At 34.1% G+C, this 19468-nt stretch overlaps 3 protein-coding genes across 4 annotated transcripts in view; all 3 read left to right on the top strand.

Moving 5' to 3' along the window:
* The window catches only part of LOC105130371 (uncharacterized protein F52H3.2), a 7869-nt gene extending 3705 nt beyond the window's left edge, over window positions 1-4164 (top strand). For both annotated transcript variants that reach the window (XM_011032845.1, XM_011032844.1), the window contains exons 7-13: window positions 296-376; window positions 926-1144; window positions 1325-1467; window positions 1900-2066; window positions 2518-2735; window positions 2900-2992; window positions 3372-4164. In XM_011032845.1, the coding sequence (XP_011031147.1) occupies window positions 296-376; window positions 926-1144; window positions 1325-1467; window positions 1900-2066; window positions 2518-2735; window positions 2900-2992; window positions 3372-3566 (1116 nt within the window). In that variant the 3' untranslated portion in view covers window positions 3567-4164. The remainder of the gene's footprint in view (window positions 1-295; window positions 377-925; window positions 1145-1324; window positions 1468-1899; window positions 2067-2517; window positions 2736-2899; window positions 2993-3371) is intronic.
* Window positions 4165-5193: 1029 nt separating this feature from the next.
* Window positions 5194-5715, top strand: LOC105130414 (uncharacterized). Its single transcript, XM_011032903.1, has one exon. The coding sequence runs from the start codon at window positions 5194-5196 to the stop codon at window positions 5713-5715; it is 522 nt and encodes a 173-aa protein (XP_011031205.1).
* A 2710-nt stretch (window positions 5716-8425) lies between these two features.
* Window positions 8426-19077, top strand: CHR24 (chromatin remodeling 24). Its single transcript, XM_011032842.1, has 23 exons — window positions 8426-8642; window positions 8830-8958; window positions 9073-10094; window positions 10187-10317; window positions 10426-10480; window positions 10900-11028; window positions 11182-11289; window positions 11403-11458; window positions 11535-11625; window positions 12700-12834; window positions 12919-12996; window positions 13647-13862; window positions 13951-14022; window positions 14892-14972; window positions 15088-15206; window positions 15843-15954; window positions 16413-16481; window positions 16587-16681; window positions 17108-17236; window positions 17763-17828; window positions 17927-18059; window positions 18428-18867; window positions 19043-19077. Exons 1-22 carry the CDS (start codon window positions 8525-8527, stop codon window positions 18590-18592), a joined length of 3309 nt encoding a protein of 1102 aa, XP_011031144.1. The 5' UTR covers window positions 8426-8524; the 3' UTR covers window positions 18593-18867; window positions 19043-19077.
* The last annotated feature ends 391 nt before the right edge of the window (window positions 19078-19468 follow it).

Below are 19468 nucleotides of genomic sequence, written 5' to 3'. Positions count from 1 at the left end.
ACCCCCCCCCCCCCCACCCCCCCAATTTAAAATCACATGCCTTCTTACATTAAGTTAGTGCAGGAGAGTACATGAACACATTTCCTCCTTTGAGGTTTTAATAATTGCAGCTAAACTTTTTCTCTGTTCTGATAGATTATTTTAATATTATTTAAGATGGTTTGTCGGTAAGGGGATTGGTTTTGGAAAGTAATTTTTTTTTTTTACTTTACTTCAATTTGGAGTATAGTTTAAGCATCTGCGAATTTGATTTAAGTTCCTAATGCAATATGCATGTCTATTATCTTTCCCCCAGATTGTAAGATTTCAAGATAAAGAGTCCCATCAGATTTTTCTTGAACCTGAGGGTAGAAGTGTGCCTGAGCTGTACGTGCAGGTCTGTACCTATCAACTCTGTTCTTCTGCACTATTACATTGATGAACAGTTTTTTCTTTGTGATTGAGAAGGATTTAACATTTGGACACGATTTGCAATCAAGTAATTGAAAATTGTGTCTGCATTCTCTAGTGTCATTTTGTGACCTGCCAAGCTTCTGGATTAACATGATCCTGAAAATGCAACTTTCAGGGGAAGATGCAAAAATTTCCCTTGTGGTTTCAACTTGAACTTTGGTGATGAAGTTTTGTTATCTTGCACCATAGTAGAATTTGGTGTACTCTATTATAAGGGTCTTAACACCATTACTTAAGTCACAAGATTGTATAAATGTTAAACATCTAGTTCAGTTTGCCACCTTATTACCAAATTATGGAAACTAAGTCTCCCGCAAACAGAGTAAACTACATTGATCCTTGTGTGCAAAACAAATAAACATTTATCACTGGAGTTCACGTGGCCAAATCCACATGGTATTGTTTTGCATGTCACTCATAACGATACTTATTTTACCATTTTGACATCAATTAACTATTTACTTGCTTACAGGGGTTCTCAACTGGTTTACCAGAAAGACTGCAGTTACCACTCTTGAGAACTTTGCCTGGACTTGAAAACTGTTCAATGCTGAGGCCTGCATATGCTGTGGAGTATGATTTCCTGCCTGCATATCAATGCTCTAGGTCTCTAATGACGAAGAAAATTGATGGTCTTTTCTTCTCTGGTCAGATTAATGGGACAACAGGGTATGAAGAGGCTGCAGCGCAGGTTATCATCTATCAATAAAATCAGCTTCTGTCTGTGTATTGCTGATGTTATTTATTTCTTGTCACTTGTTGGTAATATATTTTTTATTGTTCCTAGCATAAATGCAACATTGTTTTTTGTCCTTGGGTGAATAATTATATGAGGGTTTTGATTATTTTTTTTTCCTTTTGCTTTATGTAGGGAATTATTTCTGGTATTAATGCTGCAAGACATTCAGATGGTAAGCCCCTCATTGTTCTCGAGAGGGAAAGCAGTTACATAGGGACGTTGATTGATGATCTGGTCACTAAGGACCTTCGAGAGCCTTACCGAATGTTGACAAGGTAGATTGCCTCTGGAGAGTAATTATTCAATTTCATAGAATCATTCCTTTAATGTTGCTTGACGCTTATCTTTGGTAGTATACTATGATATGAAATGCTTATGTCTCTGAAAAGCTAATTTGGTAAGTATTTCTCAACCATGGTGTAATTATCAGATCATGTTGTCTTGTGCACAAAGATGAAAGGTAGAGATGGTTTTAGTACTATTTGACACCAGGCTATCTCCTTCCAAAAGCCTACTTCCTGTACCCATGCTTAAGGTTCAAGATATAGTTGTTTTTCTATGTAATCAATGAAATAAAAGTGATGGTCCTGACTGTTTAATTTGTAAATATGGTCTTCTATCTATGAACTGCAAATTAATTTCAAATATGCATTGTTGTCCTTTTGTTATACCAAAAATACTGTATTGATTTTTCTCCCTCCTCTTAGCCGTTCAGAACACCGATTGCTTCTTCGATCTGATAATGCTGATAGTCGTCTAACACCTTTGGGGCGTGAAATTGGGTTGATAGATGATAGACGGTGGAAATTATACCAGGATAAGCAAACTCAAATCTTGGAAGAGAAAAAGAGGTTGAAAACAGTCAGGATTTCAGGTTTGTATTCTTTCATTCCAACAAAGCTGGAAGTATACAAATATTTTAATTGTGAAATAGAGATATAAATCATACATATTCAAGAATTTCCTAATGTCCTGTTAATTGATATTAACCTTGAAAATGCTCTCTCGGATAAAAGAGTGGGTGGTAGATGGAGACAGAGAAGCAACCACTATGGAGAAATGGGAGCAAGATACATGACCTCTAATTGTTTCTGGCCAAATGCATTTTTGCGCCAATATTGAATAATTATTCATCGACTAGATTGCAATATTATTGCTCGAAATCAATCTATAATGGTGGACAAGAATCTACACCATGGGGATTTTGGGATTACTGCTGTTCTCTTGTTCTAATTTGGGGATCCAAAACTAATCCAAAACAGAGAGAGGAAACACAGGGTTGTATGAGGATCCAAGTTGACATCTGTTTCCAATATTACTTTCAGGAGGAGATTTGGCTGTAGACATTACCCGTGTGTCCGGACAGCCCGTGAGGGACTCTTCAACACTGGAGAGTCTTCTAAAGAAACCACATGTGCAATATGAAGTTTTTGATAAGCATGGTTTTGGGAATGAACAATTATCCAGAGCGGAGAAAGAGAGTGCAGAGATTGATGTCAAGTATGAGGGCTTCATTATGCGCCAGCAAATTCAACTCCAACAGGTAAGCAATCACTGTTCTCTTGTAGGATTAATGAGGGAATAAATTTTTTTTCTCACTGTTAAATTATTTAACATGTGTATATACATTTGGTGTGTGCTAATTACTTCATCTTCGCATGTTTCTTATATCTTGTCGTATAAATCAAGTGCTTATTCTACTTGTAGATGGCCCGTCAACAAAATAGACCACTTCCTGAGGATTTGGATTACCATGCAATGATAACTTTGTCTCTTGAAGCTCGCGAGAAACTCTCCAAGGTTTGTAGCATAAATAATGTCTGTGGATTTCTGACAGAATTTTCTGTATTCACTCAAACTCCTATAGCTTGGTGGATTAAAACTACTTACCTTATTTTGATGTTCTTGTCTGATACAAGTTAGCTATTTTCTATTTTCCTGATAACTTCTTCCTGTGCATTTGGTATTCCGTACACTTTGCCATTTCAATGCCAGGTGCAAATTTAAGTGTTTGTGAATAATAACAAGTTACAATGATATCCTTTTGGTTGTTCCCATGAGAGTGAGAATTGAGATGACGCTCTTGTTTGAAATTGTCCTATATATTCCCACTGCTAGACATTTTTTTTTTTTTTTGAAATTCTTTAAAAATATGGTTCTGGTCAAATGTAATTTTCAGGTCAGGCCACAAACCATTGGTCAAGCAAGTAGAGTGGGTGGGGTGAGCCCTGCTGACATTACAGCTCTTCTCATCATCATTGAAACCAGCCAAAGGAAAGCTCAGGCACAGAGAAGACATGAGATGCTGACTTCTGTCATGACAGAAACCAATCGTGAGTCCAGTGCCCCTTCACCAAAAACAATAACCTTGTGATGTGTTTGAACAGAGGAGACACAAGATGCTGACTTCTGTCATGACAGAAACCAATCACGAGTCCAGTGTCCCTTCACCAAAAACAATAACCTTGTGATGTGTTTCTGATTAATCAGTGGTTCAGTACTTATATTCTCTGCCGGTCAGTTATGCCATATATAACACTGCCATTTTTTTATAGTAGTTCAATAACAGTTGGCTAAAGACCGGGTCTTACTCTTAATGGAGGCCTTCAGAATGATGCAGTGGCAATTTTGATGAAGTTGTCTGGTGGCAGGACCTGTGATAAATCGCTTCTCCCCTTCGCTGATGTTGTCAAAATCCAGTGACAGTTGTCCTGCTTCCATTGGCTATTACAGAGTGAATTCTTGTACCGAAGTTCACTTTTATGAGTTCCTCTGATCCTCTCATAAGCTGTGCGTGGAAATAACTTTCTAACAGAATATTCATCATAGAAGTTTTCCTTATTCACAGTGTTGTCATCTTAGCAGGCTAGATTTGTTTTGTTACAAATTAATCATACCCCATGTAATTAGTCTCTATTTATTTCTTTATTTTCATCATGGAGGTTCCTCTGAATTGGGAGCTCTCACTCTCATTAACCCTTTTTCATATGAATTTGGACATTGAACCATTGACAGGGACGAGTGCAGGTAACCGTCTGAGTAGATTACATAGTCCCTCTAACAGTCTGCTGGCAGCATATTTGAAAAGTGGACCATGTGAATCACAACTATTCAGTTATGCCCTGTACTGCAAGAAATAGAGGTGAAAAGATGCTAATACAAATGAAACAAGACATCGCATGATAAAAAGAAGCCCTAACGTACTCCAAGGTATGTTTGAGTCGCATTAACGTGCAGGTGATGTATCGAAAGGTTGATGGAGAAGTGAAACCCAGAGTGCTATCTCTGTTTGGTTCAAGTCGGACTTGGGAGTCTGGGATTGTCTTGTTACTTGGAAAATGATTTACAAGCAAATAAATTTTGCAAAAATTTCATACAAAATGTCGAGGCAATAGGATAGACATGGTGAGAGGGAATGCTGGGAATAATATGAGGTGATGGAGCATATTGTTGGTGGTGTTAGGTGAACATGATGGTTGAGAATGGAAATTTGTATTGCCTCCAATCGTTGTCGATCATGCATCATTTATGGAGCAGCCAAAAGGGAAGAAGATCTTGAGTCCAAGGTGTGTTCCTATCACCTCAAAAAAGATTAAAAAAAGAAAGAAAGAAAGAAAAGAAGGCTAAAAATAGAAATGCTACCATGGAAAAAAATTAACGAGCCATTTCATCTTGTAAGGAGCACAAATTTTGGGAATTCGCAAGCGTGCTCTCATGTAACAACAAGTCCTCCCGATTTTCACTCTCTCGTCTCCCTGTCTTTGGTGTCAATTTTGAATATGTCCACCCTGTGAAAAATCAGACGAAACATCCTCAAGAAGAAACATCAGTGTTCTTCTTCATCATCATCTGTCATGAATTCTTCCTTATCCCTGCAAAATCAAAACCATATTCTCTCATTGATCACACATACACCAACATCCCAATGAACAAAAATGGACGAGGATAGAGAGGAAATACTAATCATTTGATCTTCCTGTCCGTCAAGTTTCAACACACAAATGCCTGTAGAAGACCCCACTTCTGGGCGCTTATTGATATGGTTCATCTCTTTCTTCATGTTTATTACTGTAGCTGCTGGAGGCAGCTTATTGCTTATGTATCTTGTCCTCCCTTCAGACCCATCTAGGGCTTGGCTTCCTGTTGCCGGTATAGCCCTGGTTTGCCTGCCTTGGATTTTTTGGTTACTTACATGCATCTATCGGTTTCTTTCGCGATTCTTTGGATTTCGGGTTGCTATTGGTTCTGGTGGCGGTGGTGGAGGAGGTGGTCGTGCTCGTGCAAATGTTTTTAATACGACAGGAAATGCAGCAACTAATGACCAGTCTGGTAACATCGAAACTCAGGGAGATGGAACGCAGGATGAGTTTGAAGGGCCCACGATAACGGTAGAGCAAAATGATAGTGGTGGCAATGGAAATGCTGCAATTAAGAGGAATTTATCCTCAAGCAATTCAATCAACAACATGTCTTTTAGATCACATGAGAGTGAATTGCCATTGACCTCATCCATGGCATCTTGATCAATTCATTGAGCTCAGGTGGATTGATCTTATCTTTGGCATGGGATATTGATGAAACCTTCTCAATTCAGTCTCTCTCTTGATCATGGATGAAATATAGGCAATTCACTCATCCATCTTTCATTATAATTATCTTGAGATTGTTTCAAGAGTTTTGCTGCTTCTTCCCGGATTAATTGCTAGGGCATTTTCTTTTTCATCCACTGATTTTCTAGGTGTAGGCATCGCTTCTCTTGCTCACTTCCTCTATTGATTTCCTGTCAGAAAAACTCAAATACATGTAAATCTTCCTGGGTTTTGCTATTTTATATTCTGGTTTTTAAACTGTGAATAATTAAGTTAATACAATTTCCAATTAATACAATTTGTCATTGTTTCACGTCCAGTAATAACATCTTAAGACACAAGTAAATGGCCATCAGACCAAAACAATCCCATGTTCACTATCTGGCATTTGAAGCTAGAACTTCTTGCATGTCTTGTCAAGCTGTTGAACAAGACATATGCATGGGTTGGCTACCAGAAGACTCTTCCCTCTGTCTGATGATTAGTTCTAGAAATCCGTACGATTTCGTAGACGAGCATTGTGTCTAACTTCTTTCATTTTTTATCCTCTTCAATTATGCCTTCAAAAGATCTGATTTGAGATTATATAATTTTATCATGTTTTTGGTTTCCTAGGAGGTCATAGGACAGGATCCAAACTCAAGATAGGCTGATAATTAGAGAATAGAGTCGGTTTCAAGGCATATAATCAAGGCCTATCATTGATGATCATAATTTCCTTGTATATAAGAATTAAATCTTATTATTTTTATTTATCTAATAAAAATTAATATATAAAATAATATAGATATATATATAAATTTTAAGTTCAAAAAAAATTTTATTTTAAGAATATATATTAAAAAAATAATATAAATTATATATTAGTATCTCATCTAAAAAATTAAAACTATTAGATTACAATGGTATTTTAATATACAAAACTTAAATTATAAACATATAGGTCAAATCCAATAACTTGTTAATTTAGAGCTTAACCTGGATTAGATAGGTAAAAAAACATGATCTTTCCTTTTATTATAATAACTTTATAAGAACCCTGTAAGTTTGTGTTAATTCAAATTAAAAATTAATATAGGTTAACCCTCAATTCAGAAAATATATATCTTCTCACTATACTTTTTTTATTATGAAGCTCAATTTTTTTTATCTACATAGCAATAGCTTCAAGATTATTAGTTTGTTTGGAAACGCGATTGAAACTATATTTTTAAAAAATTTTAAAATAATTATTAATTTTTTATATTTTTAAATTACTTTGATATATTGATCTTAAAAATAATTTTTTTAAATAAAAAAATTATTTTAATACATTTTAGGCTTATTCAGGATTATAACAGTGACTGCGGTTTAAAATAATATTTTTTTTTAAAAATAATTTTTAAAATTAATACATCAAAATAATTTAAAAACATATAAAAATAATTTTTAACAAAAAAAAATAAAATAAAATTTGAGGGTTGATCTTTCATGATTAACCATCTTCACAGCTCTAACTGTGGAATAGCTTGGTTCCAACACCAAGGAATCAAAGCAAACCCAACATTTGACGTGCATCTAAGCATATATATAGACTTGAAGTGCAAGTGAGGGTTAGAATACTTCCCTACTAATGAAACAACATCATCCTTGGGTGTAAATGCTCTGGTCGATGCAAATTTCTTCGTTTTTTTTTATCCGGGACTTGGCTTTTCATGTAAGAAAAAACATCTAATCATCTAAAAATAATAATAAAAACATTAAAATGTTATTCAAAAGGCATCAATTTTATGTTTTTTCTAATGACAATACTATATAATGTTACCATTTAGAAAAGACAAATTGTCTTATGTACCCTGTGGTATTGTAAGATAAAACGAACTATTTTTATTGTCCAATTATTTATAAAAAAACAATTTTTATTTATTTTTCAAAGTTTTTATTTCTTCTTTTCATTCATTGGATGATTTATTTTTATGATTGGATCTTTTGTCTAATATTTTTATAACATAAAATGTCAAATTCTCTTTAAAATAAATATCTTAGATGGTTTAAGGAAATTGGTCTTCTTCTTTGATTTTTTGAATTTGAATCTTTTAACTAATACCAATAAATTGGATTCTTAAAATTATTCAAAACAAAACTTAGTTTTAAATGATATATAAATTAAAATCATTTCTAATCTCCATTGAAGTATAAATTAATTTAAAAATAATAATATATTTTAACATCAAGAAAAAAAAATATCACAATTAAATTTATATATTATAAATTAAAAATAACTGATTCCATGTTTTATGTAGGAACTTATTTAATAATATAGTTGTGGTTATTTTTCAAATAACTTTTCGTGCTAAGATGTATATTAATGATTCTTTTTATTTTTTAAAAATTATTTTTAACATTATTATATAAAATACAATGATTTAAAATCATTAAAATCATATTAATTTAAAATAAATAAAAAATATTTTTTTTTTAATTTTTTTTAAATATTTTTAAAATACAAAACAGGGCAGAAGTGTTTTGTTTTCCAAAGCCCTCAGAAGCAAGAAAATTAAATCTTAAAAAATCCCAACCTAAGCGGGAAAACCAATTCAAATTTAATTAACTTTATTTTAAACCCAACGGATTCTTTTCTTTCTCTCTTCCTTCTTTCCTTCCTTCCTTTATACAGACAAAGTTCTCCGCCTTCCACTTCTAAAAAAACACCCTCCTTTTTCTCCCTTTTCCACTTCCGCTCCTCTCTCTCTCTAAACTAAAAATGGCGGATCTTTCAAAAAGCACCAACAAAAAACCAGTTAGTCTGAACCACCGCCACCACCGCCTCCTCCAAGACCTCTCCGCTCCTCCCAAACAACCACAGTCAGCCACACCCTCAGGTCTCTCTCCTCCTTCAAGACCTCTCCGCTCCTCCCAAACAACGACAGTCAGCCACACCCTCAGGTCTCTCTCTTCACCTCTTTTTTGTTTTAATTTAACAAGTTTTGATTTATCGGGTTTTGAAATCTTGAATTTTTTTTGATTTATCGGGTTTTGAAATCTTGAATTGATTTGTTTGGTGTACAGTGGAGGACGGGGAAGAAGAGAGTGTATTCAATGTGAAGCTCGAAGGACGACGTCGTTTTCGCAAAGCTGAAGCAGAGGAGGATAACATCCCTAATTTCGGTGGAATCACTGATTTTGATTCTTCTCCTGGTAATATCCCTAAATTCCTATCTTGATTGCCCTAATTATCTTATTTTTAGTTGATTAGCAAAACCCTAAAAAAAGTTTTGGTTTATGATGTGGGGAAATTGATTTTTTTTCCAGAAGAGGAGAAGCCTACGAAGGTTAAGATCGAAGGAAGACGGAGACTTTGCAAAGTCTCTTTTGGAGATAATGCGGATGGTGAGAGTAGAGAAGAAGTGAAAACTGATTCTAGTTTTGATGATATTGCTGATTTTGATTCGCCCATACCGTCCAAAAATGTTGGTGATTGTGACAATAATAGGGGGATTAATGAGATAAAAGATATTCTTAATGACTTGACCTCAAGGCTTGATCTTTTGTCGATTGAGAAAAGGAGAATGCCTGAAAATGGTAACGTGGTTAAGAAAGTTGATGTGGTTGAATATGCGAGTGCTGAGTCTTCGTTTTCTTCATCTGCTGGCCCATCTGATTCCTCATCGAATGTGAATAAGAATTTTGTGGATGCGTATGAAGATGGTCATTTGCTGAGCGGGTCATTTGCTGACGAGGTTGACAGTAAGGGCAATGACACTTGTAAAGGGCCAAAGAAGAACGAATATGGAAGGGTGGATGAAAAGTTAGTCCCCGTGGGAAAATCTTTTGCGTCCAATGTTGTAGAAGAGGAAGGCGATGTGCAGATTGTGTCTGACCGTGATGACTATGCCACTAGGGTGGAGAAAACTAATAAAGTTGCTCTAAAAGTGAAGAAAAAAGAACCCACAAGGTTCCATGAGAAATTGAGGTCTGTAGGACGGTCTTCTTTGCTTAGTCTTCGAGATGAATCAGAGGACAAGGAAGATGACTGTGAGGTTTTGACCAGCAAAAAGGTGGTCAAGAAAGTTGGGAGACCTGATGCCATTACTAAGTACAATTTATTATCTGATGAATCTAGTGTGACTGATGTGTCGGACAATCAAGCAGATACAGAGGATGATAGTTGCATTACATTGCCTGGACCAAAATCTACATACAAATTATCCGGTACAATTGCAAAAATGCTGTATCCTCATCAGCGTGAAGGTTTAAGATGGCTCTGGTCTTTGCATTGTCAGGGCAAGGGTGGAATCTTAGGAGATGACATGGGCTTGGGGAAAACGATGCAGGTAAGGAGGTGTGTGCAATCATTTATGAAGATAGTTACAATGTTAATACTCCACTGCTATATGGATTAACTTTTATTTGTTTTGTTCTGCAGATTTGCAGCTTTCTAGCAGGTCTCTTCCATTCCAAATTGATTAAGAGGGCATTGGTTGTGGCCCCTAAAACACTGCTCTCCCATTGGATTAAAGAACTGTCTGTTGTGGGGCTTTCTGCGAAGACTAGAGAGTGAGGCTGTTTGACTCAAGTCTTTTGAAAGTTCAAATGTTTCTCTTTTACCATTGAAGAAAAGAGGTCTGTTAAAGAATACTAATCAGCTTTTGCACTTACATGTAGATATTTTGGGACATCTTTAAAAGCTCGGGACTATGAGCTGCAATATATACTTCAGGTTATACATGTGCTCTCATTGTTTATATTTTTTGTACTTCCAAGTGTAACTCGTAACATCCAGACAGTTAATATTTGATACCTGCAGCCAAATAACAGGAAAGAACATAACTATGTTTTATATTTTAATCTGACTTGTGGACTTGAAGCAAGTTAAATTCTGCTGAAGTTTAAGTTGAAATATGGTGCTGACTAATTCAGACATGAGTTCTGTCCAGTTTTAGGGCTGAACTGATTTGTTTGGTTTCTTGGAAGTTTGAATTTTTATCTACTTCTCTTCAATCTATTATATGCATCTACCATAACCTTGTTTTTCGAGAGAAATCTTAATGCAATTTTTGGCGGGGTTTCCCGTTATTGTTGATTATCATGGCAAAATTTAACATTTTATTTTTGCCTGGATTCATCTTCTCATTTCAGGACAAAGGAATTCTCCTGACAACATATGATATTGTGCGGAACAACTCAAAATCCTTACGAGGGGACCATTACTTTATCGATGATGAAAGCGAGGATAGTTACATATGGGACTATATGATTCTTGATGAGGTAAACTCTGAAGTTTCACATTTGGTTTGTATTACACCTGATGTTTTACATATTAGAATCATGCAGGCATCAATTGAATATTAGGAATCTTTTTATTTTTCTTTGAGGTTTCAACTTTAAAGAGGTTGTTAAATTTGTGCTATGTTTCTCCAGGGACATCTCATAAAAAATCCTAGTACTCAGAGGGCTAAAAGTTTGCTAGAGATACCAAGTGCTCATTGTATTGTCATTAGTGGCACTCCCATTCAAAACAATCTTAAGGTATTATCTTTAGGATTCGTACTTTTTTTCCTGCTCTTTCTATAAACTAACGCATGACAGAAAAATGTGGATACTTAACACTTTAGTCCTGTTACTTGAAATACTTGAAACAGGAATTGTGGGCCTTGTTCAACTTCTGTTGTCCTGGTCTACTTGGTGACAACAAATGGTAATTATTCTCTCAATACTTCAGATTGCTTCAATAAATTCATGCTCACTTATGGCATCAAATATCATTTTTTCAGGTTTAAGGAAACATATGAGCATCCCATACTTCGTGGAAATGAAAAAAATGCTTCTGATAGGGAGAAGCGTATTGGTTCAACGGTAGCAAAGGTGCATTCTGTGGGATGTACTGGATTGTACTTTCTGCATCCTTGATTATTTTCTTTCATTTTTCTTTGACATTATGGTGTCACATATGAATTGTTGTGGTTATTTTCCTGTGCCATTTTTGCTATATTCTTCTGGTATGGCTAAAATGGAAAACTTTGGAATTGTGAATATATGTTTCTGTTGATCCAATTTAGAAATCAGTACAGTTAGGCCTGTAATGAACCATGTTTCCTACTCTAGAGGTTCTTATTTTTGCACTGGTTTCTTAGGCTTTGACTCTCATTCTATTCTAGTATTCAGGATGTGTTTGTTATTAGGGTAACTTTTCTCCTTCTCTACTTATGTTTGGTAGAGTTCTTTGGAGGGAGGGAAGTGTTCAGTTGCCTCCTTGTTTACTCATGAAGGCAACATTTCTATATTGGCCTTTGATTTTACTCCTTTCAAATGAGCATTGAAATAATACATAACACAAGTTGTGATTGCATTACTCATTGATGAAATTTAATATATGTCTGTACTGTTTTTTATTGCGGAATAAAATATCTGGAAGTGTTGAAATTGACATGATACTAAAAAATTAACATCAAAGGGTTATCCATGCTTGCTTATATGGATTCCTTAGACCTAAAGATCTTCAAATGTTGTCATCGTCTTATGTTGTCTGATGAGAATAGGTTTTGTAAGATTCCAAAAGTAATGCACAAAGGTTTTGCCAAGGTACATCAATGATGAGACTGCAGCCTTCTGAATCTTGTTTCTCTAAATTTTTTTAACTCATACTTTTTTCAAGAAATGTCTTTATCTTGAACTGCTGTAATGTTCTTTATGTTCATTTGGTGACATAAGTTTTAATGATCCTAAGATATCAAACTAAATGGATTTGTATTAACATTTATTTTATGACATAAGTTTTAATGTCCTTATGAAAGATTACTGATTATCTTATTCCATTTTAGTTACTAGGCTGACCATTGGGTTTCTTACTTTGCAACAAACTTGGTTCCTCATGTCCTTATGAAAGATTACTGATTATCTAAAATCCAGAAATAGTCAGTCATATTGTTTACTTTACAGGAATTGAGAGAACGCATTCAACCTTACTTTTTGCGCCGTATGAAGAATGAAGTATTCAAGGAAGATGATGCTACAACTGCTAAACTTTCCCGAAAGAATGAGATCATTGTGTGGCTCAGACTAACTGCTTGTCAGGTGTGGTTTGCTGCACATGCCTGGGTTTGTGTCCATATATCATGCATCCAATTAATCATGCAATTGTTTTGCTTGTTTGTGCAGCGGCAACTATATGAAGCCTTTCTGCGGAGTGAAATTGTTCTTTCAGCTTTCGATGGCTCGCCATTGGCTGCCCTAACGGTTTTCACTCTTCAACTTTTTTGCTTATGTTTGTTTGAGATGTGCAAAAAGACAATGATTTTCAGTAGAAAGGTGGTGCTTAATTCTTATTATTGTTAATGATCATAGGTGTGTGTACTTTGTTGGTTTGGATCAAGGGAGTGTATACATATTAACTCTAGTTCTCTTGAACAATTTGTAGTTGAGTTGAGCTGTGGCTTGGCTGATTCTATACATAGAATTTTTCCTTTTCTCCTGCATTAAAGTGGAAATCTATTATTATTGTATTCTGAGAAGCTCTGAATTAGATCAAGGGAGTGTATACATATTGACTCTAGTTCTCTTGAACAATTTGTAGTTCAGTTGAGCTGTGGCTTGACTGATTCTATACATAGATTTTTTTATTTATTTTCTCCTGCATTAAAGTGGAAATCTTTTATTATTGTATTCTGAGAAGCTCTGAATTTTATCCTCAATTACTGTTTCTTTGATTCTATTGGGTCTGCCCATTGTTTTTTTGTTCTTGGTTCGTATTTGGAAGATTTTTGGTAGCAAATCAATTAGGAAGTTTTAATGAATAGCTTGAATCTTGTTGAAGAATTATACTATTCTGTGTCACTTTGATATTTTGGTTGCCCTTCTGTAATCAAATAGCTTTTTCCCTGGAGCAGATTCTGAAGAAAATATGTGATCACCCGCTTCTCTTGACAAAAAGAGCAGCTGAGGATTTGTTGGAGGGAATGGAGTCAATGCTAAATCCAGAAGATGCAGCTGTAGCAGAGAAATTGGCAATGCATCTAGCTGATGTTGCTGACAGAACTGACACTGACTTTCAAGAGAAGCATGACAACATCTCTTGCAAGATCTCTTTTATATTGTCACTTCTGGTTAGATATGTCTCAGAATTACTGTTGATGCTTTTGATTTAGTATTTGATCATTCATGCTTAATAATGCATATGCTGATCTTCCACAGGATAATTTAATTCCAGAAGGGCACAATGTTCTTATATTCTCTCAAACTCGCAAGATGCTTAATCTCATCCAGGTTTGTAACCATGAATCTTTGTTGCTGAGAAGGCAATATGGATTGGTTAATTTTCTGATTTTACACAAATGTAGCTGATTGGATGAGAAAAAAACTTAAGGTGTAAGCAAGTAAATAAGTGGGATGTGTTCTTGGTGTCAGACAATTTAGTAATAACAACATCTTCATTAGCATATATTATTAATTCGAGAAGATCAGCAGATATCAAAAGTTAAAAAAGTTTTCATGGTGTGCTTCCTTAGGAATTTGGCTTTTTCTGTCAATTGCTTATTTCTTATTGTTTATGTGCCATCCGTTGGAAACTGCAATTACACTTAGTGTGTAATATTACAGGTTTCCTTATAATTGTGTTTGTTGAAGTACTTTCTAGTTTGGAAAGTAAATTTAAGCCCACATGTAACATGCAAGCTGATGAATTAATTCAATTTAGTATAGGGGAACGTGGTAAATTGTTTCTGTGATTGTTCTGGCTAAATGAGCCTAGCATACCTAAATCAAAGTTGTGAAACTCCATCATCGTTAATTATGCATTAAAATATCTTTTAGATACATGGACATGTGATTTGTTTTTGCCTTGGATATGCATCATTGTTGCTTTCTTGCATTATATTTTATTTGAATCATCTATTTATATTCTATTTATATTTTTCTGTCCTTGTGGCGAATATTTATGTTTAAATTAATTCCTGGCTTTTCTGTCCTTGTAGTGAATATTTATGTTTAAATTAATTCCTGGCCTATTAAAAACTCTGATTTCTAGAGTATTTATATATTAAGTTCAAGGATTTTGTTAGTTTTTGTATCTTTTCTTCTTTAATGTTTAGGCTTTGGCAGAAGGTGATGCATGGCTAATCTTTTTGCTGTGATAGGAATCCCTGGTGTCCAATGGTTATGAGTTCATACGCATAGATGGTACAACAAAAGCTACTGACAGAACAAAAATTGTTAGTGTAAGTTTTCTAAAAAGTCAAAACCATTAGACTTTAGTTGTTGCATGTGAAATATTTATTCAAAATCTATGTTTTCCTGAACCCAAAAAATAAAAATAAATAAATAACTTTTCAGGACTTCCAAGAAGGCAATGGGGCTCCTATATTTCTCCTAACATCTCAAGTTGGTGGTCTTGGTCTTACACTAACAAAAGCAGACCGTGTGATTGTGGTTGATCCTGCTTGGAATCCTAGGTACTTCCTTAAGTTTATTTCCTTCATTCACTCAGATTCAGCAAACATGACCTGACTACGTCATAAGATCTAGGATAGGCAAATTTGCTAGTGATTACAAATGGATTTGCCAAAAAATTCGGATATTTTGGGATATATCTTTTGCTTTTGCAAGCATCAATTGTCTTTATCTTTGACATAAAATGGCCACTACATGGATTACATTTATTTTTCTTGTATTTGCCAAAAAATTCGGATAGTTTAGGATATATCTTTTCCTTTTGCAAACGTCAATAATTGTCTTTATCTTTGACGTAAAATGTCCACTACATGGATTACATTTATTTTTCTTTATCTATCATTTTTATTGGCAGCTTGTGGAGTTTATGAATTTTGAATGTTGAAACATATGTTAAAATATTTGTGAAATCCAGAAATGGCATGATGGTTGCACTTCTACATACTAAACTTTGGCCTCTAAACTACCCAAAGAACTTTTCAACTTCAACACGTTTCTGATGTTTCACGTACTTTTCTATCATTTTCTATTAAAGAGCTATCCCTTTCTTGCTGCTTGAGTTTTTTCCGTCCCTGTCAGGCTATGTTAAGAATTTTCTTGGTGTAATTCATCAATAATTAATATCTCTCTCTTTGTAGCACGGATAACCAGAGTGTTGATCGTGCATATCGAATTGGGCAAATGAAGGATGTTGTTGTCTACAGACTAATGACTTGTGGAACTGTTGAAGAGAAAATTTATAGGAAGCAGGTTCAATGCTCATCTCCCTTATTATTTATGGTTGTCATATGGTATGTACATGAGATGTAGTAGCTGTTTTTGAATTGCAAATATTGTTATTGTTGTCGTGGTATTTAAAGATTTTGGAGCTTTTTCTGAGTCAGTTCACCAGGTTTCAATACATTTCTTCAAGTGGTTGAAAAACTATATTGCATGTAATTTGTCTTGACACATTGCTTTGGGGAAGGGTTTATTCAGTAGGAAAAGCCTGAAAAAAATTTAAATGTTCCTCTGTTGCAGATTACAATTTATTTGTAGAATTTTTTTTATTATGCTAAGCCATCTTTGTATGGTTTCTTTCCAATTGTCCTATGTATCCATAATAAGTGTTTACTTTGGATGTTAGCTAGATGGGTTGAATCATGAATCTTTAAAATTGAAACATTAGTACATGGGATGAAGTTGACTCCTAAAAATTTCTGTTGTAGATTTTCAAGGGGGGATTATTTAGAACAGCAACTGAAAACAAAGAACAAATTCGATACTTTAGCCAGCAGGTATGCACGTATGAAGTTTTATTTGTTGATTTACTGGAATAAATTCCTGGCATCTTTTTTAAGCATATGTGATGTTGTCTTCTAAAGTTAAATTGATTTTTTCAGGATCTTCGGGAGCTGTTCAGTCTCCCAAAGCAGGGGTTTGATATTTCCCTCACACAGCAACAGTTACATGAAGAGCATGACAGCCAGCACAAAATGTACTGAGGCCTATTAGTGGCAACTTTTCTGCCTACTTATTTTTCTCTCTAATTAGCAAAGTTGGACTGTGTTTAATTAATATTTGCTTTTGTATGATCTTCAGTTTTGGTTATCTCTCATCTTTGATCTTCCTCTCAACAAGAAACCCATTACTATTAGTACTGTTTTTTTAAATTCCTAAAAATGTGTTTTTGCACAAGCCTTTTTTTGTCTTTTAAAGAGTAGAATCTAGCAATTCGTTGGCCTGGATCCAAGATAATTAGCAGTCCAGCACCTTTCATCCATTATGATTATGCATCTATGATCCATATAAAAAAAAATGCAAGTTTTGTGGAATTGTTTGGTTATGAATTATTAAATTCCAATGACTTTCTATATGAATTCCATGCCATCTTATCTCTTAATTTGTGTTTTTGTTTCTGTAGGGATGAATTTCTGGAATCCCACATAAAATTCTTAGAGACTCAAGGTATAGCAGGAGTAAGTCACCACAGCCTATTATTCTCAAAGACAGCAACTGTACAAGTTGCACAAAAAGAAGAAGATGAGATAAGGTGAAACCCTGCTCCTTTTTTTATGCTTTTGGGTACAAAACAATGATACCTCTATTTTTTTCTTTTTATAAACACGCAGTTCCTTGTTTTTGTATGTGTGCTTCTTTGCATACTGTTCTTGCATATTTTGAGCTAAGGTAAAATGGAATAAAATTACGTGAATTCTAGACCCCTCTTGGTTTGCATGAATTCTCCTTTGATGCTACTCCAAACAATTCATTAGTTCAAATTATGGATCTACCAGCTGGTTCATGCATTGTGATAAAAGGCCTGCCTTTTTCTTTGCTATAAAATTGGTATCCTGAATTCCACTGATAGTATAACTACTTGGTTCAAATTATGAGTCCAAAAATAGCATAAAACGTTTACTCTTTTTACCCTTAATTGTAAATCACGCATTCAAACCACAGGAGCATAAGGTAGTATTTGTATTTGAAATCTTTATTCATGCAAAGCATACTAATCACTATCCTCATTCCATACCTTTTAAATCTGGTGTGGTTTGGTACTCTATTTGTGGCTTCAGGAAAAAGGTATCCACAATGGTGGGAAATTCATCATCAAGTTATTCACTTGAACGTGATGTTGATGGGTATGATCTCTACATTTGATTATTTATTTAAAAAAATAAACCATCATATTCTTTTAAAGCTATTTGGTGCATGTTATTTAGTTTCTAATATTTGACAGGGCTGTGCATGCTTTCAATCCCAAGGATGTAAATCTGAAGAAGAAAAGCTCTTCCCCAGATAGTGTGGGTAAATTGACAGAATCTGAAATCAAAGAGAGAATCAATCGGCTGTCACAAATACTTGGAAATAAGGTATGATTTAAATGACATGTGAAAAGGCGGATAAAACTATTGCTTCAGAGTAACTGCTCGAATTACAAACATTGAAGGTCGAGAATTGCCATCCAAAACATATTGAGTAAATAAAATTGAAGGCTGCTATTGACTTGACCTTTCGTTTTATTTTTCCTTGCTTGGGAGCAGTCGGGTTTTATTCTAACGCTGATTCAATAGCCCAAATTGTTGAATACATTATTTGTTCGTGTTAAATGGATTCAAACCTCCATGTCATCTTCATTTTATGTTTCTTTTAAGGAACCATTTCAAGCTGGTTGTGCATGAATTAAAGTAGAAGTTTTTAATCGCTTCTTCTTTTCTCAGTTTTGCTTTTCTGTTTACAGGCTACCATTTCAAGGTTACCAGACCAAGGAGCGAAGCTACAAAAGCAGATTGGCGAATTAAATTCAGAGCTCAACAAGCTGAGAATGGAGAAGGCAACAGAGAGAGAAGGGATCATCAGTCTGGATGATTTAACTGGGGAATTTGAAAGACGATTGAATGTATAGATCATTTTTACTGAAGCAAATGGAGGCAACAGAAGTTGAAAGAATATAATTTTGGTGGCTATACTGAGAATGGCCATATATATCTTCAACATACAACGCTTTCTGGGCGGGGGCACGTACTTTATACGCTTGCTGTATATTGAATCAAGTGTAATTAATCCATGTCAAATTACGATATAAATTCTGTTTGGGGCCTTGCATGTTATTTCAAGATAACAATGGTGCCCAAAAAAGCGTCGATATTGGTTATAGAACATCTGAAGAGATTCTTAAAAATTTCAGTATCTTATTTTTAATTTAAATATATATATTTTATTTATTAGCATGTATATTAGAAAATTAATTTAAAATTAATTATAAGCTTGAATGTTTATTTATTATATATGCTATAATCTTACTATAATGAAAAAATGTTCGTCATGATATATTGTTTATAGAACATCAGAAAAAATTTCAGTTTGATTATATTATAAAAACTTCAATAACTAAATACTTTTATATATATATATATTATACTTTTACTTTTAATGTAAATATTATTGATTGATTTATTAGTATGTATATTAGGAATTTGATTTGAAATTAATTATAAATTTGAATGTATTTTTAATATATATACATATATGCTATAATCTTCCTATGATGAAAACATGTTTGCCACGATATATTTGTTTGCAAGCTTGTGATCTAAATCTATATATTTTTTAATCTTGATAATGTGACCAAGGTGTTGTAAAAATTGAACATATAGATTAGTGATATTTACATATGAAAAGAAAAATAAAAGTATAATATTTAAAGTTAATTATAACTTTTCCTAGTAGATTATCAAAGCAAATTAAAAATATTTCAATCATGTTTAATTATAAATAATTT

The sequence above is a fragment of the Populus euphratica genome, unplaced genomic scaffold (assembly GCF_000495115.2).
Source record: "Populus euphratica unplaced genomic scaffold, PopEup_1.0 scaffold45.1, whole genome shotgun sequence".
Lineage (NCBI taxonomy): Eukaryota > Viridiplantae > Streptophyta > Magnoliopsida > Malpighiales > Salicaceae > Populus > Populus euphratica.
Note: the sequence above shows the minus strand (reverse complement) of the source record. Positions and strands in the feature narration are given on the sequence as shown.